The 27,452-nt window shown below is 38.9% G+C and overlaps 1 protein-coding gene across 6 annotated transcripts in view; it reads left to right on the forward strand.

Moving 5' to 3' along the window:
• enox2 (ecto-NOX disulfide-thiol exchanger 2) overlaps positions 1-27,452 on the forward strand; it is a 168,463-nt gene that overhangs the window by 102,538 nt on the left and 38,473 nt on the right. For 5 of the 6 annotated variants that reach the window (XM_044205606.1, XM_044205605.1, XM_044205607.1 and 2 more), the window contains 2 exons: positions 7,933-8,064; positions 23,715-23,870. In XM_044205606.1, the coding sequence (XP_044061541.1) occupies positions 7,933-8,064; positions 23,715-23,870 (288 nt within the window). The remainder of the gene's footprint in view (positions 1-7,932; positions 8,065-23,714; positions 23,871-27,452) is intronic. The other variant, XM_044205609.1, reaches the window with a different exon arrangement.

The following is a 27,452-nucleotide window of genomic DNA, read 5'->3' on the forward strand; positions in this document are numbered from 1 at the left end:
AGCTGAAACTCATTTAGGAAATTGTAATTAGGTATTTAGCTGTAGTTGCTGAGCAAAGATTGTCGGAGTCATGACAGAGCAGTTTTAATTAGTTGGTTTATTATGTCAGCAGTATAATTCAATCCCTTTCAATGTGGATGATTTGTTGGGATGAATGCATATAAGGATGATTTTATCTTTTTTTTTATGTAAACACTGTAGCAAGAAAAGCAGCATTTGTTGAACCCAGGACTGTGGTGGTGGGTGCATTTATCAGCTGTTTATTGAAAGCAGAGGCCTGTATACACCTAGGTTATGTGCTTGACTTGCTATTTGATTGCTGTCAATTGCTTTGTGGTGATTGTCAGTTTGATGTGGTGCACCTAACAAAATTTTTTTTATTGATTAATCTAACGATTATTTCTTTGATTAATCTAACGACTAATTTATCAATTATTTTAAAGATTATTTTTAATACTTTATTAATATAACAATTCATTTACCCAAAATAAATATGAAAAACTTACAAATTTTATTCAATCATTTTTTCTTAAAAACAAACAAATGTAACAAGAAACAAAGTATGTACTGCAGGGCATTATTCTGCAACAGAAGCACTATATTTTATATAGTCGCCCAAAAAACACAGCAGCAGGTGAGCCGCGTGTGGAGGCTTGTTGTTAATGACGTCGCCTATCGAATAGATGGGGGGGTAGCCATACTTCACTGCGATGCGTCAACACACAATATGCAAATTGACGTATTTCCGTAATCTGTTACGTCGAAGAATCACCCCAGCCCTAATGTGGTGTGTATTTGGACAACTCCTCTGCTTTCATTGATCAGGTAGACATGTCAGTGATCTTTTCAAATGTATGTGCAATCTGCCAGAATGGATTTATTAATCAGGTGATACAAGTAAACAGTGTAATTGATCATATTCTGATGTAGGTTCCTGCAGGTCAGGTGAATGAATTAATATTTTCAGTCCTGTGGAGCAAGTAGGATTTGGTGCACTTTTACTTAATCGTGAGCATCAGAAAAGGTCGCATTTTTATGAGCGTGAGCACCTGATTGGACTATAATATGGGTTGGATATGAATTGCTCTTTTAGTATTTTGTTAGTGTTGGAGTTTCAGTCACTTCTGTGGATTGGGTTCAGTTTAGTTTTTCCAATCCAATTTTGGAGGCAGTAATTTGATTTGACAACCTCCGCTGCCACCACTTCACTAAAGTCATGGTCACCTGTTAGACACAAAGGCAACATAAATTCACTCCTAGCCATCAAATTGCAAAGGATTTATTTGCAATGGACGCTAGTCTCTGCATGCAGCGCATTTTTTGGCAGGTCTTTAGGGACTCGGTATTATGATCACATTTTTAAGGCAGCACCGAATTTGAACAAGGCACTGTCCTATCCAAATTCTCTGTACAGGAAAATGCCTGAGGTTGTCTCTCACCTAGTTTCTGAGGGTAATGGAATTACTTCTTTGTAGAACAGTAGCTATTACACTTCTAAGTTCAGTAATAACATTACAGTCAGCTATTCAACATGCAGGTCATTTTGTTTTACATTGTTTAGCCTATTTAACCTATTTATTGTTGTAATATCTAATAAAAGATTCCCATCAACTTAAAGGTACCCTGTGGAATTTTCTTGTAAACAAAGTTTCTGTTTACACTTAAGTGTTACTCACAAAACACATTGTGTGTATCCTTGAGGTCTAACAAACGTCTTCTTCATCCCTTTGTCGCGTTTCTTGCCGCATTACCTCCACCTGTAGATCAGTGGAATAGTGTGAAACCACTGGCAGGGATGTCTATCGTGCCACCTGCGTGCACGTGCATGTGCTTGTGTGTCCTCATGGGTGTGCACAAGAACATTGCTTCATAGCGATATTAATGGTCAAAAACTCTGTAGGGTACCTTTTTAAACAAAGCTTAAGCTGTGTGTGAATAAGTGCGACAGTCAAAAGACTAAATCAAGTAACAACAAAAAATAGAGCAAAAAAAGAACTGAGGAAATGGTGACGATGAGGTGGTGGTAAAAAAAAATGTATAAGCATTATCAGTGGATGATATGGATAAAATCCTATATCACAATATATGTAATTTTATATCACTATGTCGAGCTATATCCTTGTACATTTTCTGGGATATCACCTGAGAAACTGTTTATAGATAAAATAACCAGGTAGGAATGTTTTTGTCTACTTTATTGAAATAATTACCTCCATAAATCAAAAAACGTCATCACATTTAAGGAAAACCGTACTGAAATCAACCATAAACAAGTCTTGCTCAGTGATTTGTGACATTGGCCTAATACAACCTGAATTATTAAAGGGGTAACTGGTTTGTCTGATGGTAGACGATTTAGATAACATTCAAAAGCAAACACTTTGCAAGTGATGTTTTGCCATAGTTGCAGCATCGCAGGAAAACATCAAAAATTCAACAGTCTTGGACAGAACCAGACTCAATGGTGGGCGGCCCTCCGCCGCTGCCGTTTTAGGTAAAAAAACATATTATGCTTGACAAGCTCTTAAAAATGGCTTTTGTAAGAATGTGACAGAAAATTTTCTCAAATATAAGTGAGAAAATTGTGATTCTCATCCAGATTTTTGCAGCCTTAGTGTATAGTTACATTGTTTTTTTCCCTGTAAAAACCAACACAGTACATGATGAAGTGTGATATGTGGTCAGCATCCGTCTCCTTCTTAGCTGGGTTTGTATTTTTCAGGATTTGTCAATATCTGTGAACTCCACTCTTATTAATGAATTTATCAGAATATATCGAGGTGATTTGAAAGAGAAATGGTTTTCTTTTCTCCCATGAGGCCAGGCTGTCTTCAGGCCTCTTCTGTCATCTTTACATCTTCACTTTGTTCTGGTCCTAAATGAGATGCGGTGTAGTATAACACTTAGGGCACTCTTCACTGTGCCACCACTAATCACCAGACCCCTACCAGTTTTATCATAATTAACAGATCAAAGAAGCGGAGAGAAGGGCACTCATACATTATTAAACAGACACTGTGTGTGTGTGGGTGTGTGTCGGGGTGTGTATAATTGTGTATGTTAGGCACGTAAGTAATTGAAAAATAATATAGTGATCTTTACGAGCACATATATCTGTTTTCAGCAGGGTTTGATAATCCATCAAGATCAGATAAAGTTGTACAAATTGTCCTCTAAACAAGGTTTTTTACTGATGCATACATCTTATCATCATGTATCATCATTCCTCTAACATTGTGATGAGACTTATTTTTCCAGATGACCCTGAAGGTTGCTCTTTTGAACTACCTCCCTACTCAGAAACATACATAGACAAACAAAAACAAACATACAGACCTGTATTCAGGAGAAGGTTAAGTAAGGTTAAGATCGGAAAGTAGGCAGCAACAGTTATTTAGAGTTTTATTTTTTCCTTTTGGTTGAAGGACATGTATTGAAACTTAATTGCGCTCATCTGTCTGCTCAACCACTTTGAGCTCAGTGATGACATTATATTATACATTAATTGTAGGTTTTTGCATTTCCTACTTTCTGGTAATGACTGTCATCAGGTCTGTGTGCTTTATTCGTTGCTTCATGTTCAATTTGAAGTAGCTTCCATTGTCTACTTCACTCTTCTTTCTGTCATTTTGTCTCATCAGCATCACATTTGTCTATTAAGTGACCTTTCTTTCTTTCTTTTTGTCTCCGTCCCTCATCTTTTTAGCTGCCACTTGAATTCGCTCTCTAGGGACTGTAATAAACCTGTAGTTAGCTATTAAAACCATGTGCATTTTACACTAAATAGCCCCTGGCGTCTCTCTGCCTGCTGTTGGGGCTTACAGCCAATGGGCCTTAAAATGACCTAATTTTCTATGTGCCTCCTAGGGGAGCTTTTAGGGAACTAAAAGCTGGTCACAGCCCACAGAGAGTGAGTGTCAGGAAAGGCTTGGGCTGGGGTGGACCTTAGCTGAATCAAAATCGTTACTACTTTAATTGCCATGAGCAATATCCACGCAAAAATGTATCATGGTGATACTAGTGAAAAGTTGCACACAGGGTAGTCTCTTAAAAAGCAACTAATACTAATAGAAATGCTGTTATCATAATTTTTAGGATTTTTGTCCTTGTTGCACATGAATTCCATTTGTGTTTACTGGTATTTATTGTCTGTCGATTATTTACTTGAGTAATTCATTAATCATGTGGTCAGTTGTAAATTAATTGTCCATCATAATTTCCAAAAACCTAAGTTGACATATTAAAACACAAAGATATTTAATAGGATTTAAGATAAAAAGAAGAAAATATTCATATTTAAGAAGTTGAAACTACTGATCGATTCTCACAGTGCTGTAGTTGCCAATTGAGTTTCTGTCAAACGTGTTATCATCTCAGCATTATACTTGAAAATCACACTTTAAATAAGTTTATGACCTCTGTGTTAAATTTCTGCTATTATACTACAGTGCATGCACTTTTGCTTATTGAGATGTCTTCATATGATGTTATTTTTACAATAAGTCTGTTGATTTGGTAATTGTAACCTACCCACGACATGTAGACACTAATGGTGACATCCAGTGAGAAGAAGATAAATGTAACCTCCACTTGTAGCTCTACTTAAATCTATCCAGCTTAACCAGATTTATGTATATTAAGCGTGGGTCTACAGAGTTCTACATTTGGATCTCTGTGTCATGAGGTCTTAGCTACACATGATTAGATTGTTTAGTTCATATAATTAGACGTGGCATTTGTAGGAGCTCAAGCTAAATAGAGCCAACTGCTGAAAATATTTTGTGCTTATTTTTTATTTTTACTTTCTCTGATCATTTGACCTTGTAATAAAAAAATAAAATGCTGGGATTCAATTAAGTACTTTTCATTCCATGCAGACAACTGGCTTCAAAACAGCAATGTAATGTGCTCTAATCCTTGTTTTCAGTTAAAATTATTTACTGACATTGATTCCCTCATTGGCAGTATTGTCCCTGGCTCCTATTTCTCCTTTCTGGCAAGGTTAACTTATGTGTTGTGTGTATCTGTGCCTGGGTGTGTGCATGCGCATGTGTGTATGCCTGTGTTGATTTCATTTTTTTTAACATCTGTTTGCTATTCCTCCCTCAGCTCTATATATTGATGTGATGTTGTAGGATTGTTCCTTTAAAGGGAGCCAAGGTTGACTCCTGCCCTCAAGGTCACTATTCTGTACGAAACTCAAAAGCCCTCAGTGATTGACACACAGGGCTGCAAGTCTGAAAAGTATAATTGATTCATGGAGGAAACTGTGTGTGTTGGGAAAACATGAGATAATGGAAGGCAGTTGAGTCGATGAGTTTAATACGATGAAAAGAAAGAGGGTGGCACAGGAATTAGATGCACTAAATGAATGGGAGCAGAGGGGAAGTAGATGAACTGAAGGGTGTATGACTTAAAAGCAGACTATTTGTCGGCAGGGTCAGAAGGCTACTGTAGAGGAGTTAACTTGACCCAGCACTTGCTGTACACTTTAATGTCTATGACCCACCCAGTCAAATGCACAAGGCTATGAATGTGAGCCTCACGATCAATAAGAACTCTATCGATAAGAAATTAATTCTGCTGAAATGTCTTTGGAAATGACCTCCAATGATTTCCCATCAAAAGCAATGCCTTGTTGTGTTTTCGCTCACAATTCAATAGATTAGATGGGAGGACAAATGGATATATGGATTTTTAAAATATAAAGTCATATTTGTCCAAAACTGTATATGTAATACATACATATGTAATATGTTCATTTATATCACTATAGCAATATATATCCTGATATAGCACATTTTCTGGCAATTTCATTCCCATCCAGTTATTTATAATTAAAATAACTAGATGGGAATTAGCGCACCGTGATATTGACAAACTCAGATATTGTGATTAATGCTTTTAGTTTTCTATCTGGCAAAAATGCCAAATGTTTGCTGATTCATTCTCCCTATTTTATATAGCTGTGAATTTAATATATTTGTGTTTGGACCATTGATTGGGCAAAACAAGCAATTTGATGACGTCATCTTGGCCTCTGGGAACATCTTCGCTGTTTTATGACATTTTTATAGAGTAAATTAATCAATTATCAGTTATTACAACAATTTATCAAAATACTCGATAGTGAAAATAATAGTTTCCGCCCTGATTGTGATCATTTAAAACAAATACCCCAATATCAATATATAAGGATATAATTGGTGCTTTAGGAATAACTTTCAACATCATTTGTTATGTGATTATGACAAAAACAAGGAAAATGATTCACTCAGAAACATTTTACAGTAACTAATGCAGCATTAAAGACCTGGAAAAGCCAAAATTTAGGATTGAACTCTATATCATGAGATCAACAACGTACTGATTTTTTTGCCCAGCTCTAAGTATCATTATTTTTATTAGACAAACAAGAGGTCTCAGTTGGACTGAGGACATCACCTGTCAAACCCTGAGTGTGTGCATCCATCTGCACTGCAGTGACAGAAGTTAATGTAGTGTAAACTGTAATAAAACTGCTATAAAACGGCTCACCACCACTCCTCTCCTCCTTCATTTTAAGTCCTCGAAGGTGTCCCCAGTTAATAGGGTTGTGGTAGTTAACAAGCCTGAGAAGTCCTCGTCAGCAGCATTATCACAGTGACACACAGACACAGGCGGTTTTATCAGGCCTCTCTATGGCAGTGACAGCAGACAGCACTGAAATTAGTAGCTCAGAGAGGGAGGCAGGCAAAGAGGCAAATAACATTATTACACATTGCCAGCTGTGTCTGAACACGAAGAATACCACTATATAGTGGCTGTTGTGCAGACAGACACACAAATTTATATACACAGAGCAGAGTGTTACCTCCACAGTAGGCTCTGCCACAGACCTTCTGAAGTGTGAAGTGCATGCAGGGTGCAGCGCTTCTCATTATTAACAGTAGTGTTGGCTTTGGCATCAGGAGAGAAGAGGGCAGCTTGGCTCAGCCAGCAGTCACAGCAATTTACAGGTCTGTCAGAGAGAAAGAGGTCGACCAAAGGAGAGAATTAAAGAGCATTTAAAGCTGTGAAATAGACTGCAGACGGGGAGAATGAGCTGCTGGTGGATGCATGATGTGTTCATGTTGACTTTACTTCAGGGTTTTTATTATGGGGATCTAAATGTGTTTGCTTTATTATGCAACACTTGGCAGAAAACCATGAGTCTGGGGTTGTGAGTTTGAGATGATGTGTGTGTGTGTGTGTGTGTGTGTGTGTGTGTGTGTGTGTGTGTGTGTGTGTGTGTGAGTATTTGTTGTGCTAAGTTAGAGATTTTTCCAAGGTTTAGTAGCAGAGTGCCTGGCAAATGCCTGATAGCATCAGGTTTTGTGCTTAGTACAATGATAATCTTGTTTTACGCTGTATTATTTTCTTACTCTGGCTTGCAAATGAAAGCTCTGATCTTTCACTGGAGTACTCATTGGTGTGCATTTTGTGTAGACATATGAATCCATTCCTATTTTAAAATCTGCTTATGCCTATGCGAGCAAGATTCAATTTTTCAGTAATACAGCTGCATTTCCAGTACAGGTCACTGAGATAGGAAGTGTCAAGAGGCCGGGCTGTTCAACCTCGGTGCAGAAACTGAACAAACGGCAACATCAGGATGAAAAGGTTCTAAATGACAGTGTTGTTGAAATCATTATGGTGTCAGACTGACTGCAGGGTCACAGTGGCTTCCACTCTCCTCTCCCCTCAGACAGAACACAAAATTTAAAGGAACGATTTATAGAAGGGAGACGGCTGGAGATGGCAAGACAGCACCACGCTGTTGAAAACAATCTTCTACGTCAGTCTTTGCTGTAACATGATTCCTCTTCTGTCATGACCCTGTGTCATGATGATTTAGAGGCCACAGGAATGATACTGACTCTTCTCTCTGTCCCCCCTTTTTTCTTCCTGCAGAAGGGATCTGTAACATGACGATGGACTCCAACTCAATGACAATGCCCATGTCAGACCCCAACGCCTGGGCAACAGCCATGAACAACCTGGGGATGCCTCCCATTGGAATGACTGGACAGCAACTCATGCCAGGTACCGCACTGCCAAAACTCCAAACCAGAACCACAGACGCATTTTGTGTTGAAAGTTTATTTCAATATTTCACTAGCAAAGATAATGTGCTGTAGTATTATATTTGACAGTTATTGGAATTCCGTATTTATTTACAGGCATTCATACTCTATTTCCTTACAGATGTTGGAGAAATTTGGATTTTGTCACATTAGAAACACCATTTTGCTGATTATAGCTACAGTATGCCTAATGTTGGTTGCCCAATACCAAGTATCTTTTCTTTATTTGTATTGTTAAGCTCTTTCTAGGAGCATCATATACAGACTTTTGTATTTTCACATTTGCATTTGTTAGTGTAATTGTCTGATGTCCTTTCATCTAATTTTGCTCGTACTCTATTCCCATCATGATTTGATTCAATAGTTTTTTCCCTCTGGCTATTTTCCTTTTAAGACATAGCAAAGTGTTGAGATTATTTAAAAAACAGATAGACGAAGTAAAGGAAATTCAATGTAAAAAATCCATCTAAACCACATTGAACAAGAGTTTTTAGCTCAGATTTGTACCTAAAGGCTGGTTGTCTTTCTGCATCTAAAACAGATCATTTTGATTCTGTCATTACAGAATGAGCCAGACTTTTTCTTATTGTGTGATGCAGAGTTTTTTAAAAATTAGATGTGTGAAGTGGTAGGTTTGTTGTTTAGCAACATTGTCTTTGACTGCATTAGTGTTCAGGAGTGTAGAATATCTGCTGCTGTGGCTTTGAAGGATAAGGAAGTGGCTTCTCATGTGCGGCTGCATTGGTCATTTAAAATAAGTATGTTGGAATAAACAGGATGAGCTGAGTCACCAAATTGGGATTGCGATGCTGTAATCAGTTTTAGGATGGCATACACAGACAAGCGAGATCAGCCGGCATCAGTGAACAAGCAACAAGTTTTGTTTTCAACCTTTCAGGCTGCGTGTTAAGTTTTACAACAGCTGGTAAATCAAAAACACAGCATATGTTTCTGGTTGTTGTCAATGATACATACTCATTATCACATCCATTGTCTCTCATACTCATTATCACTCCCTTTTTCTCTCAACCTTTTCTGTTGTCAGTAATGCATTCATAAAATGCAGACAGTCACAGGTTTCACAGGAGCCTTAAACTGTAAACTTAACTTGCCATCACTAAGTTGCAGTGAGAGTTTAATATGAACCCCTAATACTCATTTAACTCCTAGAAAAGGATTCAAATTGAGTTCCTTTTCCAAGCAATTATCAGGATTTTACAACAAACCACATCAGCTTTGTCAATCATATTTTCCTAATTTCTGCTTGTCTATTTATATGACAAACAGGTAATGTGCACACTAGAGAGCTGAGCTCAGCACCCTGCAAAGTCTATTGTCATTGGTTTAGTAGCATCTGTTTGAAATCAGTAGGTTATTGTTATTACAACAATGACATTTCATTTATTTGATTATTTCTTCTGTGTTCTTACAACATCTAGGAGCAGCTTGTAAGCACAAGGTTGAGCTACTGTTTTCTGATCTAGCGCTCTAACATTCAGCCTTACCGATTGCTCTGCTATCTATAACATTAGGTTCGGCAGCACCCTCCCACTCCATCTCTGAAGAGTTATTCTGCCATGTCTTTTCTCTCTCCTCAGTAGAAAGACTTTCCCTAAAGCCTTTTATAAATCACTTCCCACTTCTTAGCTGAAATGCACTTTCATATTTGAAATATGCCAAGCATGTGTGTGTATGTGTGTGTAGATGCATGTGTGTATGCACTTGGAGACGAACAGTCTTCCAAATGCACTCCTCGGGAAATATTAAGGAAAGCACACACACACTCACACTCAGGCCTGGCATATTTCAAATATAGTAAACAAAAGCCTTTCTACTGAGGAGAGAGAGAGAGAAGACACAAGCTGTAGAGGACCTTCTCATAAAGGGAAGGCAAGCGGAGCAGCTGAACCTAATGTCAGAGATGGCAGACTGGATGCTGGACACACACATCCATTCAAGAGGGTGTTTTTCAAGTGTGTATTGAGGGTGCCAACTTTCTCCACTTGAACTTTATTTGCAGTGCTTTTACAGCAGATATTTTAACTTGTCACAGCAGGAAAAGCACAGGTGTAACTGATAACATTGATGGCTCTGTTCCATTTCAAGCGTGTCATTAAGTTATGCCAGTGATACAGCATGCACAACGCAAGAGCCCTGAAACTGGCACACATTAATGGAATGCAGCAATTAGTCATGTTGTTAGCTGCACCTGTGTTTGGCAATGTCTGCTGTAAGAAATGTCAATTAAACTGCTCTTACAACAACTCTTAAAACCAGGTGCACATACTAGCTGGTTTTGGACTGTGTTTGTATAATGGGAAGGAAAACTGAGTGAGAGACCTTGGTGGTGTGAAATAATAGGCCTTTTACACAGCAGACATTTTGACTTGTCATAACAAGATAAGCACAAGTCAAACAAATTTTTTCTCCCAGGAAGTTATGCCAGTGAGCCAGTATGCATAATGAAAGGACCCTGGAACTAGCTCACCTAAATGGAACACAGTTGATTTATAATGTTAAGCATAATTACATCTGTGCTTTTCCTGTTATGACAAGCCAAAATGTCGACTGGCCCTGCACACCGACACAGGTGTTTTCACTTGTTCTGCCTGACCAGACCTCTCGTTCACATCATATGGAATGGATGGTAGAGATGGGAAAGATTCATTCAGTCATCCAACAACTCAAGACAGTTTTATGATTGCTGAGTTGTGAGGGTTAAAAATACTGTGCGTTGACAATATAGCACTATAACCATTAAAGTTGGGTTTAATTACCTTGAACAACTGGCTTTGGTTGACGCAAAGCATCCATGTTTGTTTTGTTTTATCAGCACATTCTGTATTATTCAGCGCCAAGTCGTATATATTTCAGTTTTCAGAAAAATCCAGTTGTTTCCCAGTTATTATTACCACTTGGGTGTTGACATGAATGCTATTCACAAGTCTGAAACTTCTAATTACAATTACTCTGATATGACATGGCATCAGGTTGTAGATTGGTGCAGCTATTCTGGAATTCCATGAGTTCACCTGATCCCATGTACTAATAAGAAAGTCAAAGGTGTAATTTGTCCCGTCCTAACGGGTGCAACAAACTGAGTGAGGCATCAGTCAAGCACAGTCTGTACACCCACACAGTCCTGAGAAGAGCTCTAATCGGGCAAAATAGTTAAACTGTCCTCTGTGGGTTTAACGTGGGTGTGCAGGGCCTTTTAAGCCTCAACTGGGGTAATACATCAGGTATCAAAAACAGTTTCACAAGGGTGCTGTAGAGAGGAAAGAAGGGAGGGAGGAGACAGTGATGGAGAGGGAGGAGACTCGGGTTAAGAGGGCAGTGCGTCTCCCCTTGTGGATCACCTGCAATAATAGCTGGTGTTTCCCTGTCTTTCCCTCTTCTTCCTTCCTTTATCCTTTCCTATACCACCCCCCCCCAGCCTAAATTACCCAACATCTCATTTATATCTCATTACAGCTGAGTCAGCCACTGTAACCCAGAGCTGCATTAGAACACACACTGTTCATTTGCTCTTCACAGAGCTGAGCACCTAAACACTTGCCTGAGTCCAGACCTTTGAATCCACCCACTCCACTGAGTTGACTGATGGAAATGGAGAGTAACGAGTTGACAAATCTGTCTGATATCAGGCAACCTTAACACACTTAAACGGTACATACTGTAAACAGACGGTGTAACCAGTCCAACAACTGACAAGTAATTACATAATGTATCAATAATGTAATCATAGGAAATTAAAACCTTGTTTTTCTTTCCTAGATAAACAGTAAAAATGCTTCTGATGTGTAAATTTCAGAAATGTGCTGCTGTTTTTATCATCTCTCTACACTCCAAAGCAATTTTACATACAGCTCTGGAAAAAATTAAGAGACCACTGAAATTTTTTCTTAAATCAGCATCTCTACAAGTATGGAAGCCATTCCATTCCAATGTCTGTTGAATTCCAACACAGGCACACCTCATTCTACTGAATGAGGTGCTGATTAGGTGATCACCTGAACCAAATCTTATTTAATAAGGAAAAGTATTAAAAAAACACTTCTGTGGTCATCACTATCCTCTTGCAGTGGGACCAGCTGGATGGCAAAAACAGTGCTAGTAGTACCTCAAAAGTAATTGGAATCAAAAATAACTATTGACCATGCCAAAAAGTTGAAAAGGAAAAAAATTTTGAGTGAGGAAAAGAAGGGTTCAATTCTGGCTCTACTGGCAGAGGGATACAGTGAGCGTCGGGTTGCTTCCATCCTTAAAATTTCAAAGACGGCAGTTCATAAGAACAAGGTCAAGCAGCAGACATTGGGGACAACAAAGCTACAGACCGGCAGAGGGCGAAAACAACTCTCCACTGACCGGAATGACCGCCAACTCATTCGAATGTCCCTCAACAACCGTAGGATGACATCAAGTGACCTACAAAAAGAATGGCAAAAGGCAGCTGGGGTGAAGTGCACGGCGAGGACGAAACAGGCTCCTAGGGGCAGGGCTGAAGTTGTGCAATGCTAGAAAAAAGCCCTTCATCAATGAGAAGCAAAGAAGAGCCAGGCTGAGGTTTGCAAGAGACCATAAGGATTGGACTGTAGAGGACTGGAGTAAGGTCATCTTCTCTGATGAGTCTAATTTTCAGCTTTGTCCAACACCTGGTCATCTAATGGTTAGACGGAGTCCTGTAGAGGCCTACAAGCCACAGTGTCTCGCACCCACTGTGAAATTTGGTGGAGGATCGGTGATGATCTGGGGGTGCTTCAGCAAGGCTGGAATCGGGCAGATTTGTCTTTGTGAAGGACGCATGAATCAAACCACGTACAAGGTTGTCCTGGAAGAAAACTTGCTTCCTTCTGCTCTGACAATGTTTCCCAACTCTGAGGACTGTTTTTTCCAGCAGGACAATGCTCCATGCCACACAGCCAGATCAATCAAGGTGTGGATGGAGGACCACCATATCAAGACCCTGTCATGGCCAGCCCAATCTCCAGACCTGAACCCCATTGAAAACCTCTGGAATGTGATCAAGAGGAAGATGGATGGTCACAAGCCATCAAACAAATCCGAGCTGCGTGAATTTTTGCACCAGGAGTGGTATAAAGTCACCCAACATCAATGTGAAAGACTGGTGGAGAACATGCCAAGACGCATGAAAGCTGTGATTCAAAATCAGGGTTATTCCACCAAATATTGATTTCTGAACTCTTCCTAAGTTAAAACATTAGTATTGTGTTGTTTAAAAATTAATATGAACTTATTTTCTTTCCATTATTCGAGGTCTGACAACACTGCATCTTTTTTGTTATTTTGACCAGTTGTTGCTTTAGGCAAATAAATGCTCTAAATTACAAAAATGTTTTCAGTAGTTTATAGAATAAAACAAAAATGTTAATTTTACCCAAACACATACCTATAAATAGTAAAACCAGAGAAACTGATAATTTTGCAGTGGTCTCTTAATTTTTTCCAGAGCTGTATATTACTCACAGGCCTATATTTTCCACCCATGCATTTTTTACTTCACTCAAGCCAAAATAAATTTACTTGTTGAAGCCCAGGAGAAATATGTAAATGGGAAGATATCCACTTAAGCATTCTCCTCTTTCTTGCCTCTTTTTCTCAGTTTACAACCAATGAGGACGAAGAAACTCAAGGTTAGCCAATAACAACGCCCCAATATTTGTAAATTCAGCATTTATAAACTATTCAGTTTTGTATTAGATGTACTTAGTGCTAAACATGGCACCCGCACGCCCTTCTTTTTGTTTGTTTTTTTTGCCTTTTCATAATTTCTATAGTCAGTCCTCATGAACTCTCACACACAGTCTTATACTGTCATGCAGCACTTGTTACCAGAGGAGCTTGTGCCTTTTGAAGTAATCCAGATGGATTAGTTATTGATTCTCCATCATGACGGAACATCATCTTTGTCTACCTTTTTGTTTCACCTATAAACAACAGGGGAGAATTCACTGTCACTCTCTTTGTCCTTTCCTATTCGATGTTTGAGTGTTTGTGCACTTGTACGATTGGTCATATGTTTCCTGTATGTAGGTTTAAATGGATTTTTGTGTCAGTTTCAGGCTCATTCATTAAAAGAGCCTGCCTGTGCTGTAGTGCTTTCATTACACATTAGAGTTTGCCTCTGTTTCATCCACTGTGAGCCCGGAATGTATTTCTTCACCACAGAGTCTTTCCCTGCCTCCAGCCTGGTGGATTTATCCAGACAGACAGCTGGATAAACAGACCATTGTGGGCAGAGCCTTCAACGCTCTGCAGCCTCACAAAGCCCGGTGCACGTCTCTAATGATGACAGTTTTATTTCTATAGATGGACTGGGCAGTGGTTGTGTATGTTAGAAAGTTATTATTACATGTTTGTATTAGTGAAGTGTTTATATAGAGAGAGAGATTGGACTCTGGCCATAGACATGAGTCAAGTTTGTATACACTATATTGGGCCCATTCTGGGCTACTGTAGAAACATGGTGGTCCAACATGTCGGCCGCTGTGGAAGGGCACCTGCTCCCTGGAGATAAAAATGGCCCATTTTAAGGTAACAAAAACACAATGAATCTTATTTTCAGGTGATTATACACTAATGAAAACATACTTAAAAATATTATATTCCATTTCTGCCAATAGCTCCTCCTAAATGTTACACACTAGACCTTTTAAAGGAGTTTTTCCTTATCATAATCAAGGATCTAAAAATAGAGGATCTTTTGGATAGATTGTAAAGTCCTCTGGGGCAAATTTGTGTTTTGTGATTTTGGGCTATGTAAATAAAATTGACTTGACTTGCAACTGTTTCTGACCCAGCTGCTCCCACCCAATCAAAAATAACAGGAGAGAGTGTGTGCGTGACGATCACAGTTACCCTGTTGGTGGAGTAGAGTGGAGTAGCTTGAAAAGTGGAGATGGCCTGCATGTGAGGTGAGGAGCTTGACTTCAGCTGAATATAAGGAATCTAACCCACATTTTTCAGGGGTGATAGGGTCTGGCATATCTCTGGAGGAACACTGTAGTGTATTGATTGCGTGTTCTGCCCTCATAATAGCTGCAGCTGCAGTCGGAGATTCTGGTTTTTATTGTTAGGATTATAGCGTGCCTTATCAGTGTCAATTTTAGTGATTGGTGCTATTCTGCAGACTGTGTATAAAGTCAACGTAATACATTGATTGTAAAACCCCAAGACGTGAATAGTAAGGTGAACCTCTGTTTAACTATTCAGACAAGAGTTCAAGACCAGTGACAGAGTTCCTGTGCTTATGGAAAACCTGAGAAGTTATGGTGAATGATCCAGGTTTCAACATACCATGAGAATTTGTTTAAGATTTTTTTGTAACGAAAAAGTGTTTAGCATGAACTCTGCTTTCAAGTGGATCTAGTTACTTTCGAGTGAAAGTCACCAATAACAACATCACATAAATCCCAGGGGCTAATGCTTAACCAAACCATGAGGACAAACAAAATGGCTCTTCAGATGCTCAAAATGTGTTTTATGTCATGAATATTACATGGATAAATCATGTCTTACGGTTAGCAAGCCCCACAACCTGGTGAGTAAAATCCCAGATATAGTGTGAACTGTGAGAACAGAGCAGTAATTGCAACATTAACAGCAGGATCAACATCTGGTTTCAAGATATTTGACATCTGACAGAGACGGGGAGAGTATATCCTTTTCCAGGAGCGTTCATCATGTATTTCCCCAACCTTCATCAGCATTCTCTCTAGCACGCCCAGACTATAAGTAGAACCAGATGGAAAGCTATAGAGTTCTTCCTCTATATTTCTCTCAAAATACTGACCTCCCAAGATAGTTTTTATTACACAAGACAGTATGTATCACTGTTCTTGTACATTTAGCCAGTTCCTCAGTACATTTGGCTTTGATTAAAGGACTCCACCAGTGGTCCACCAACCTTTTTGGCTTGTGACCCCTTAAAATGAAAATATATTCTTTCTTACCTCTTTAATCATCTTGTGACCATTCAAATGTATTCAATCCTAACTTCCAAATTGGACTACACAACATTAAGGGCCTGAAACACCAAACCACCTTTCAGTGAGGCTTAGTGAAAAGTAGCAGTAATGCTTGTTTTTTCTGTTACCTGACTTTCTCATTTTTATGTTTACTGACCTTGAAAGTTAAGTATTTTGCCTAACCAGCCCAGTCCCCGCGCAACATCTTAGGTATGTGTAATAGGCTTCTCTATCAATAATAGGTGTCTTTTTTATCACAGGAATGATGGGTTTTTATTAGCCATTTGGGGGGTTTTTTGAGTGGCGAAGCTGCTCACTGGACAAAAGGAAAATGTGTGGACCTAACAAAAGATGCTGGGTGGCCACACACACACACAAAACAACATTTAGCTTTTCACACACATATATTTGCAAGTTTATCAGAATACATTTTAGATGCACATTCTTATGCATGAACACACACATGCATAAACTCAAACACCCTGGAGAATAGATAAGCAGGCTCCAGGGACAGATGACTTTTCCCTAAATAAACAACTTCTTTGTCTGCTGCATCCCACTCCTCATCCCTTCCCCACGGTTGCCACAAACCCCTCCACCACTGTACACAAACACACACAGACACAAAACCACAGTGAAATATATGAAAACCTAGTGTCATGCTTCATAACCAACCATCTAAACAGTGCTCCTCATATGAATTTAGAGGGCACAAGACCCCCCCAAGATAAGAATCAGGATCCTCTCATTTTCACACATTAGCTCACCTGGATTAACATCAGGAAATACATTAGCGGACATTTCTTTGCCGTAAGCGGTTTCCAATCCTTGGACTGAATGCCATGTCCCTTTCTGCTGACTGCTCAGGAGCTGCACTGGTATGATGCCAGAGGTTTTTTGCTGCATGTAGGCGGACAGAGTGGACATTCTGGATATATAATATGTCTGGAGGAAAAATAGAGCAGTATTTATTGGGCTACAGAAATAGGACTTTTGACAGTTCTTCCTCTCTGTGGCAGCTATATTAAATTGTAGGCTAGATATTGTTAAAAGCTTGATTTGTTATGGAGATTTGACTATGGGGGTGTCAGATAAAGAAGACGGATCTTGGAAGGCAACACAAGGAAGCAGATTCTTATTTAGATGTAATGGAATAGGGAGATGTAATAACTTTTATAAACAGGAAGGAGTTGGGGTTTTTTTTGCAGGTTGCAGGCTGGATAAATGTTCCTGTAAGAGAAATTAAGTCAGAAATGTTCATATGAAAATGCAAAGAGGGTGACTCAGAGATTGAGAGAGGCAGATTTCAGCCACTGGTAGGGTTCCAGGTGGCGTGGCTAGCTCGCCTCATTAAAGAATATTATCCAGCATGTCTATTTCCCCCTTCAATCCCCCACCCGCCGCTGACTGCTAGAAGGGACAGTTTCCCCTGGAAATCACAGGAGAAAGAAAGGGAGGGGAGAGGAGGATGACATTAATAGCCAGGAGCTTCACACAATCAAATGTCTTTTTTTTTCTTCTCTCTGCACCTCCTGATTGATGGGCAGCTCCAAATGTAATTACTTTGAACAAACCTCCAGGAAATAGATTGTTTAACATCAAAAGGACATAATGGAGAAGAAATTAGGTAAATGGAAGGAGAACTTGTACAATAACCTCGGAGGCCAACTTTGTGTACGTGTGCACTCATGCATGGTACTGTACAAGGGTGAGGTGTTAGAAAACTGATATTCACAAACATCTCGCTGCTAACATGAGACAGAACAGACTGAAGCTCATAGATAAGCATGGTAAAAGGGATCAGACAGATGTGTGGCCATGTGTGGGTGGACCCAGCCCCAGGTTTCTTTTGTTGTTCTCCTTTAAGAGGTGCTCTCTAAATCTCTCTGTGAAGTCTGAGTTAAAGAAACCTACTCTTCCTCTTTGTCATTGAATGAAGAACATATTGGCTAGGAAAACATGCTGTATCTCAGTTCGGACTGTTTAATGTTCATCTGAGAATATTGTTCCTTTCAAAGAGACTGTAAAAATAAAATGTATTATTTTAAATATAAAATGCAAAAGAAAGAAATTTAAAAATTCATATTTTCATTATCAGTTAGTTTGCCAATTATTTTCTTGATTTAGTCTTTAAAATGTCCAAAAATGGCCATCACGTTTTCCCAGAGCTCAAGGTGACGTGTTTAAATTGCTGGTGGGGAGCATAGAAACTAATACACAACTAATACAACTCCGGACAACCTGAGTGGCCTGGATGCTTCGTAACATACAAGTAAATCAGAGTTGTATTTAGACCCAAGACCATTTAGTGCTTTGTAAACAAGTAATACGATTTTAAAATCTATCCTTTGACACACAGGAAGCCAGTGCAGTGATTTAAGGACAGGTGTAATATACTCCAGTATTTGGTGTTAGTGAGGACTACGGCAGACACCGTTACAGTAGTCTATCCTGCTGAAAATGAACGCATAAACAAGTTTTTCTGCATCTTGGTTATCCAGAAATCCTTTAATTCTTGCTATGTTTTTAAGGTGTTAGTAGGCTGATTTTGTAATTGTATTTATGTGGCTGTTGAAATTTATCTGAATCCATAACTACATAAAGATTTCTGACTTGAGGAAGGAGTCTACCTGAGTATCTGTTGATTGGCTAGTTTCACCTGAAACTGACCTAATTGTTTCCATGATGGCCCAGTAATCAGTAATGAGGCTATCTGGCCTGGGCAGGGCTTATGTAACACAGAGTAGCTTAAATTTCTGAGTTCCCGTTCCATTTTTTCACAATTGAGAATGACTTCCGGATGGGAGCCGAAATGTCTTGATTCTGAAAACAGTGTCCAAATGACTACGACTGAAACCTTTTCTACTAAGATGAATGTCATTTAAAACTTTAACAAGTGCTTTTCAATGATTTTTCCTTTAAAGAAAAGGTAGGTTTTGATATGGGCCTGTAGTTATTTATTACTGAGGCATCCAGATTAGTGGTTTAATAACTGTAGTCTTCCGGGGCCTGGGGGAAAAGGCCTGACTGAAAAGAACTATTGACTATCTGTAGTACATCTGATGCTATGCAGTTAAAAACATCCTTAAGAAAGCTTGTAGGCAAAGTATCAAGGCAGCAGGTAGTAGGTCTCAGGTTTCAAATAATTTCTGTCAAGGTTGCACATTTCTACCATCTTTGGGGTAGAAATGTGCCAAATTAACTAGATTAGTCTTATGGGTAGACACAGGTGACATGGCTATTTTGCCCGAGATGGAGTTACAGGCTTTTTGTCTTAAATATTTGATCTGTGAAAAAAGAAGCATCTGGTTTACTGGTTGAATAAATTAAACTCAAGTAATGGTCTCAATCATGTTCTCATTATTTAGTATGTGCTACCCTACAGTGTTTTAATTCACAATTAAGTATCATTCCATTGTAAGTTTATAATACCTACACCCACAGTGCTTAGGCATCTCTTCAAGGCTCTTCATTTGTTAAAACTAAATTGAGATAATTATGAAGGTATTTTTTGGCGCACTATTGTTTGTGCCTGAATCCACAGCCTTCGCTCCCATGACTCCCACACACTGTATACTTATTTCTAACCTTCCACTGTTTTTTAGATTCAGATTCATTCTTTATTGTCCTCTATAGAGGAAATTTGTTTTCACAGTCTGTACAAAAGTAATGTTCAAAACAAGGTATAAATAAACAAGAAACATTACAACAACACAAGTGTATTACAGTATACCCAGGCTATTTAAAGCACATATAGTTGAGGGCACAAAACTCCTTAGACACACTAGATTATAGACAGTGGTTTACTTAAGTCAAAGTAGCAATCCCACACCAGAAAAATAAAAATGAACTAATTTTGCAGAATGGTTGCTTTGGAAGTTTTATATTATTATATATAGGCTATTATATTATTGTTTTTTATTATTATACTGATTCAATATCATATTTTAATGTTGTACCAGGTGGAGATGGGGTTAATTCTAACTACTTTATACTTTGTAAGTATAGTCTTTGTAAACAGGTTTTGTATGTAAAATCTCAATCTGAAAAGTATGGCTACAAATAATAACGATTTTCATCATCAATTCATCTGCTGATTATTTGTTTATTTATTTATTTTATTCATTGTTTTGTCTATAAAATGTCAGAAAATGGTGAAAAATTCCCATAACAATTTCCTTAAGTCCAAGGTCACCTTGTTTTGTCTGGAAAAAAATCCATGATATTCGGTTTACTATCAATTTATGACTAAGAAAAGCAGGAAATGAGGAGCTGGACCTGGGGAAAGCTTGGGATTTCTGCTTGGAGAATGAGTATACTTGCTGATTATTTTTCTGATCAACTAATTATTAATCAATTAATTGTTACAGCTCTACTGAAAGCTAACTAGCAACTATAGCTGTCACATCAATGTAATGGAGTAAAAAGAACATTTCCCTCTGAAATGCAGTGGAGTAGAAGTATAAAGTAGCCTAACATGGAAATACTCATGGAAACATGGAAAGTACAAGTACCTTAAAATTGTACTAAAGTACAGTACCTGAATAAATGTATTTAGTTACTTTCCACCACAGATATGAAAGGATATTAACTTATGACTTTGACCAAATTGACTTGGATAACAAATCTTGGTGTTAGTGTTACTGATCACTTTCTGCCCTTAGTTGTTAGGCAAAGCTACCATTTGCAACTATAGCTGTATTTGCTATCAAACTGGTGTGGAGGACAGTGGTTCTAAAACAGTCTGTGGTTCCTTTAGATGTGTTGTAGTATTAGTGTAGTAGTATTAGTTAGTATAAGATACAACAACTGTGACATAGGTGCCCTGATGACCTACTCACCCACTCATCCCTGTAGCATTACAGATTGTGGTTGGTGAATGGAGCTGCCTGGCTGCTTGTCTTTTTTATATTTATGAACGTGTAGCCCAGGGCTTAGTGGCAGAAACTGCTTATTAACCTCATTCTACCTTCACATCATCAGCTACAAATGTAATTTAGATTGATTTAAAAATCTTATTGATCTGCTATAATGCTTCTGGTGGACCAGGTCCTTTCTTTATTTTTAAGCTTTTTTTCTATGGCAAAAAATAGATGGTGACAAACAACAAATGACCCAGGTCAGCTTCAAACCCAGGACATTTCCATTACATTGAATGCACCTTATTGAAATGAGCTACTGAGCAATATAGTCATTTTATCCATTTTCCTTCTGGAGTGCAGGAAGCAGAAGCCAAAAGAAAACTCTAACATCCATCCCTTTCATGTGGCACAAATGTTAAAATTGCACCAGCTGTTCAGCATTCTTTGCCTATAGGTAGCAACATCAACATGCCTACATTTGCAAGTCTAAAGTCCTGCTGTCATACTTTCCTTTTCTATAGGTGGCGCAGGTTGGCATTTGTGGAAATGGTCTGACTGCACTGCTCCCTCTTGTGGAGAATCTGCAGCCTGTTAGATTTGAAAGTGTGAGTTTGTGAGTGACTTACAAGCTAGTACTTTTAAGTTATTTGCATCTAAAAAAAAATACATCATACCTCCATTGACTTAAGTGGGGCTACTAACTGTTGTGATGGTGCTACTAAAGTTAATCGGGTGGTCTCGCTGTTTTCTGGAATTTTGTACTGTAGGACATCCATAACTTTAAGATTTTATCCTCTTAAAGCTGCAGCTGTGATAGGCAGAAAATGACGGATAAAGTGTTGTTTTTTTTCTGTCAGGGCCCCTGAAATCTGGAACAAACTACCAAATGCACTTTTCTGGAGATCCTTAGGACTAAGTAAATAATCTCCTTTATTACACACAGCCCTGCTACATCCTTGCTTCATGTCTCAGACATTTGTATGGACGAGGATAAATACATAGGCACACACACAAACACACACACACCCAACACTCCAGAGGGAACATGAGCAGCACTGCAGTGAAATTGCACCAGCCATGCCCTGATGTAACCAGATCGTTCACTCCATGTGAGCTGACATCTAGTTTGCTTTGCATCAATATACAATACATTAACTCGTAAGCATGTTTGTTAATTTTACCACTGGAGCAGTACAGCATTGATTTGGCAGAAAATGTTTTCTTCTGTAGGGCAACCTCTCACAACACTCAATTTAGCCTTGGTGTATACTCTGTTGTGTTTCCTCAGTCCTTTTCTATGCAAAGTGTTTGGCATTCAGGTTGGGTATTGCACCAGTCTCCTATCTTTCATCCGCCCTTTCTTATCTTCCCTCCTGCTATCTGTCTACTTTTCCTTCACCTTAACGTGCAGAAGAAGCCATCAATCGCCTGGCAACTAGGGTCCTTCTTATCACCCTCTCACTCTGACATCTAGTTAGAGACTGATGGTGTGGTCATCAATAGACATAGTTTCCATCCATTTTCCTTTTAATGTAGCTCGCCTGGCTCGTTTTCTTTTCTCTACCTGGTATCTCCTTCACTGAGTGTCATTTAATCCATTTTCTATCTTACGGTAGATTTAGAGGAAATCACTTATTAGGAAATGTACTATCTATTTTCAGTTAATGGTGTATGCTGCAAAACAGTAAATATTATTTCTCCTTCAAAGATTTATTGCTATATAAATTGTGGCTGTATTTAATCAATATTAAATATATATGAAACAAATAATCACATGAATAGATTGTTTAAAATATATGAATTAAACAATAATTTGTGAAATACGTTAAACAATTTTAAACTCAACTCATTATGAAATGTTGATCAATCATTCTTATTTTCATGACTTGATTTCACGAGTTTTGTAGAACTTCATTTTCATTTCATAATGTCACCTGTCATGTCACCTGTTGTTTTAACTGTTTATTTACAACAGCAGCTGCTAGTTGGTTGATTCAGAATTACTTTTCCATTGTTGCTGCTCTAGCTAACAGGTGCTAACTGGTTAAATCTGGTAGCAGTTGTTGAGCTTGCTAGCTTAAAAGGCAGCGGGCATGTGTTTGGCTGAAAGGTGTGTGTGTATAATCTACAGTGAAAGAATTTGTTTTAGTGAGCAGTGCTTCTGCTTGCACACACACAGTTGCGTGAACATAACACACCCTGCGGCATAATTGTCAACTTCAAATTCTCTGCAGGTGATGTTGAGACACATACTGGAGGGCAGCGTCATTTCCATTTCAAAAAGCTCCTTACTGGGAAGCGTGTGCACATAAAAGCATATGTGGTGATTACAGATGCCAGTGCTGCAGTGTAAATCCATATTGTAAATAAAGCTTCTCTATTACATAGGTTTTAGACCCAACTGTGTACATTATCTATAAGGTCATCACTCAAACAGCAGGCGTGACAGAGAGAGTGACTCACTAAAAATATCTGAAAATATGCATGTTGTTTACAAGATGATTTATTCATGAATGGCTGTGTATTCCATTATGTGTAGGCTGCTTGTGTGTCCCTGGTGTTGACAGAGGGATCATTCCGGAAATAAGTACACAACCTGAAATGGAACTTAAAAGAAATAAGCATGGGCTGAAATGATACCTGACCAAAGGTTAGCTGCAGGAAACAAGTCTGTGTTTCAGTGCTACTGTGTAGCTGTTACTTCTTTCCCAGGAAGGATGTGCTGTGTGATCTCATTCATATTTCTCTCCTGCCTCCAGATTTTGATCCCAACCTTGGTATGATGGCTGGCATTAGCCCCCTGAATCCTATGATGCCCGGCCTCGGTATGGTGCCCGCACCGCTCTCCCAGGATGTGCCACTTATCAAGGAGATCATCCACTCCAAGAGCTGCACCCTGTTCCCCCCCAACCCCAGTAAGCCATAATATCACTAATCCTGCACTGTCTGCTGCCCCAACCTTCTCCTTTACCAGCGTCTCCATCCAAAAGAATCACACCGCAATGACAGGCATCTAATTTTGTAACATTATTAGGACCTTGGAGACAGCTTCTTGACAAAAAAAAATTCTCAACACAAGGTCCAACTTAGTTGTTGTTTCATAAGCTTTCAACCACATCTCATAGCCTTCCTTAAGCAGATTGAGTTGGACAGGTATCAAGGATTTACCACTTGACTTGAGTATGTAATTTTGGTAACATGATATTATTAGGGGTACAACTAACAATTATTTTCATTATATAAGCTGCCGATTTATCTTCTCAATCAAGTAATTAATAAGTTGGTCTATAAAATGTCAGAAAATGGTGAAAAATCCCCTTCACAATTTCCCAGAGCCCAACATGACATCTTCAAATTACTTCAAATCTAAGAAGTAAGAAGTAAGACTAAGAAAACCAGTTGGAACCAGATACATTTTAGTATTTTAGCTTGGAAAAACACTTAAATGATTAATCAATAATTTAAAAAAAAGTTGCCTTTCATTTTCCATTGATCAACTAATCGTTTCCAGTCTAAACATTTTACAACTTTTCCCAAAAGAAATAAGAAAAGATGAGGTGACAAATTAGTGTGGCTATGGCAGATGTTAGCATGTATATTTGTTTGGACTTATCTGTGAAGACTTCTGCTGTTGTTACATATATCAGACCCAAGAATTTTTTAAATTTTGTTCTGACTTCCAATATAGTATTCCAATATAGCAAACATCAGTCAACGATGCCAGAGTCAAGAGTTGATCATCCGTGTTGTTACTCTTTTTCTGTCCTCCTCTTCCTGCCCAGCCATTAACATGATTACCATGAACTGCATTTACATCCACACAACAAACTGTGGACATTTTCATGGCAAGTCACTTTGTGTAATCTGACTAGAGGTGTGCTGCACCAGCTGTTGTTTATAATTATCTCACCTCCACCTTCCAATTATCCGGAGTTAGAAAAGAGGTAGAGGGGGGTGTTTTGATTGATCCCACCTTTGCTTTTCAGATCTTCTGCTACAGAAAAGTGTATGCCTGGGGACTTTATTCAAACAAGTGTTACATGTCATCTTCAAGGTGAACTAAAACAAAAACTCCTCACAGCAAGGCATTTGGGAGTTTACAATCCTTTCTCAAAACAAAACACACACATTCTCTCAGGCAAATATTGTTTTTTTACCACACCTATAAAACTGTTTTTAAGATATGCTTGTATGTCTGTGGTGTGCATTATGGCTCAGTATGAACTGTCACTGTCACAATATGATGCAGAGGGCAAAGCTGATTAAAAGTTTAACTTCACCTAGGAACATCTTTCTATCTAGTTGTAATATAGGGAAATGAACTAGGTACTCTCTGCAAGGGCATATATAAACCCTGATGCTGTGTGAGGGATCAGCTTGTCAAGAAATTACAACTGTCACTGTCACAATCAGTCTGTCACATAAATACAACTTTTTTTCTGTGTTGTATGTGGTCTGGTATGCATACATGAAGTGGGAAATTTACGTCACAGCTTTATACCATGTATAAGATGATCTGTGCCCCAAAATCTAAAGCTGTGACGTAACGCTTTATTGTGGACCTTTCTCATCTTCATACTTAACTTTCTACTTTCTCTACCCCATGCTTTTTTTCTCTGTCCCAGTTATTCTGCACTTGCTTTTTTGATCCTCATCTCCACTTAAGATCTTCTGGCCTTCTTACCTATTTCAGTGTCACAAAAAAAGTTAATCTCTAAGCCATGTATTTTGAATTGGCAGACATCTGAGGAAAATTGCCTAGGTTTGATTCTCCTCATGAAAGTCAAGTAACTCTGTAAGATTCAGCTCTACGTCGTACACTTAAGCCTCTAAACCCTGGGCGTTGTGCTGCTGGGGCCAGCAACTCCTGGTAGCCTCTCCAAAGACAAATTGGTCCCAGGTGAGGGGCCAGACTAAAAGCAATTCTTGTATGGATTGGTGTGTCTGGCAAGGTTGTGGATTATCACCAATTCTGTTTATGATTTACATGATCAGAATCTCTAGGTGGAGTAGAAATCTAGAGTGCCCATGACCACCAGTATTTACTGTGGTGGTTTGCAGCCACATGTGAAGCTGTTGGGGTTAGGGCTGCAACTAACAATTATTTTCTTATTACAAAGTGAAGTGAAGATGGTGCGTGAGATCCAGGCAGGTGATTTGGTGCCGAAAATGGAGCTGAGCCTGAAGGCAAAACGCCCTACCAGTCAGTCTACCCAAGCAACGGAGATTGAGGTTGCAAGCAGCTGAAATTGGTTTCCCTTCCTGATGATCCCCAGGGACAGGGTCAGGAGCTTGGACTTCCAGAAGGAGCTTGGGAGTAGAACTGCTGCTTCTTTACATTTAAAGGAGCAGGGATTAAGCATCTCCTTGGGATGCCTATTTTGGACGCCTCTAAATGGAGGTATTCCAGGCACATTCAGCTTGAAGGAGACACTGGGGCAAACCCAAAAAATGCTGTAGGGATTATATATCCCACCTAGACTGAAAATACCTCAAGATCCCCCTCAACAAGCTGGAGGACATGGCTGGAGAGAAGGACATCTGGGATATGTTTGGTTTGAACCTCTGCAGTCAATGCAACCTGGACCTGCAGAAAGCAGTGGAAAATTGATAGATGGATAGACTACCTTACTGGGTATTTTCCACCAATAGGAACAAAGCCTACACAATCACTTGATCAAATAGGCACACACTAAAAGTGAAATTTCTTTTAAAATCTTGAAAGGTCTTGTTTTGTCCGACTAACAGTCCACAATCCAAAGATAATCAGTTTACTATCATAGAAGGTTAAGAAAACTCCAAAATAGTTGGACTATACTACGGCATTGAGTTGTAATAATTTTGAATAATACAGAGATCAGTGGTACAATAGCCCCATTGGCTTTAGAATTGAGAAGTATTGCTCTGTCTGAACCAGAGATTTATTAAAGCCAAAACACACCGCCACCGAACGGCACACGTCAAAACAGCCACCCCTATTATTTTCTATGTACAACTCCCAAAAAAAAAGCTGTTTTGTATTTCAATATGATGTTGGCCCAACTTCAGACGTTATTTACTAGTTTGTTGCTTGCTTTCCACTGTAGTTTTAACTATTTCACTTGTGCCTATATCTACAAGCCAAAAATTCAATAAACAAATAAACTCCACTCGCTTCCTTGTAGGCTACATCCCGGCTCCCATTGACTTCCTCTCCTCACCTCTTGCTGTTGCAAGTGTGGATCATTGACTATATATCATATATACAGTCTATGGTGTAGATCAATGGATGAGCAGAGCCAGTTGTTGACGCGTTGCAGTGCAGCACTTCATATTGGTGCTAGGGAAGGCACTTGACACTTGTTATATGCCACGCTGCGGTGACAGTGTGTTTTCCACTTTAGGGATGCAGATGGTTTGGAGGGTTATACAGTATGCGAGGAACAAAGGGAAACAAGCATTGATGCTAGCTGCATTCAGGCTTTTTGCAAATATCACAGACAAAGAGCTTGTGTCTA

This window comes from Siniperca chuatsi, linkage group LG8 (genome assembly GCF_020085105.1).
Source record: "Siniperca chuatsi isolate FFG_IHB_CAS linkage group LG8, ASM2008510v1, whole genome shotgun sequence".
In the NCBI taxonomy this organism is placed as follows: Eukaryota; Metazoa; Chordata; class Actinopteri; order Centrarchiformes; family Sinipercidae; genus Siniperca; species Siniperca chuatsi.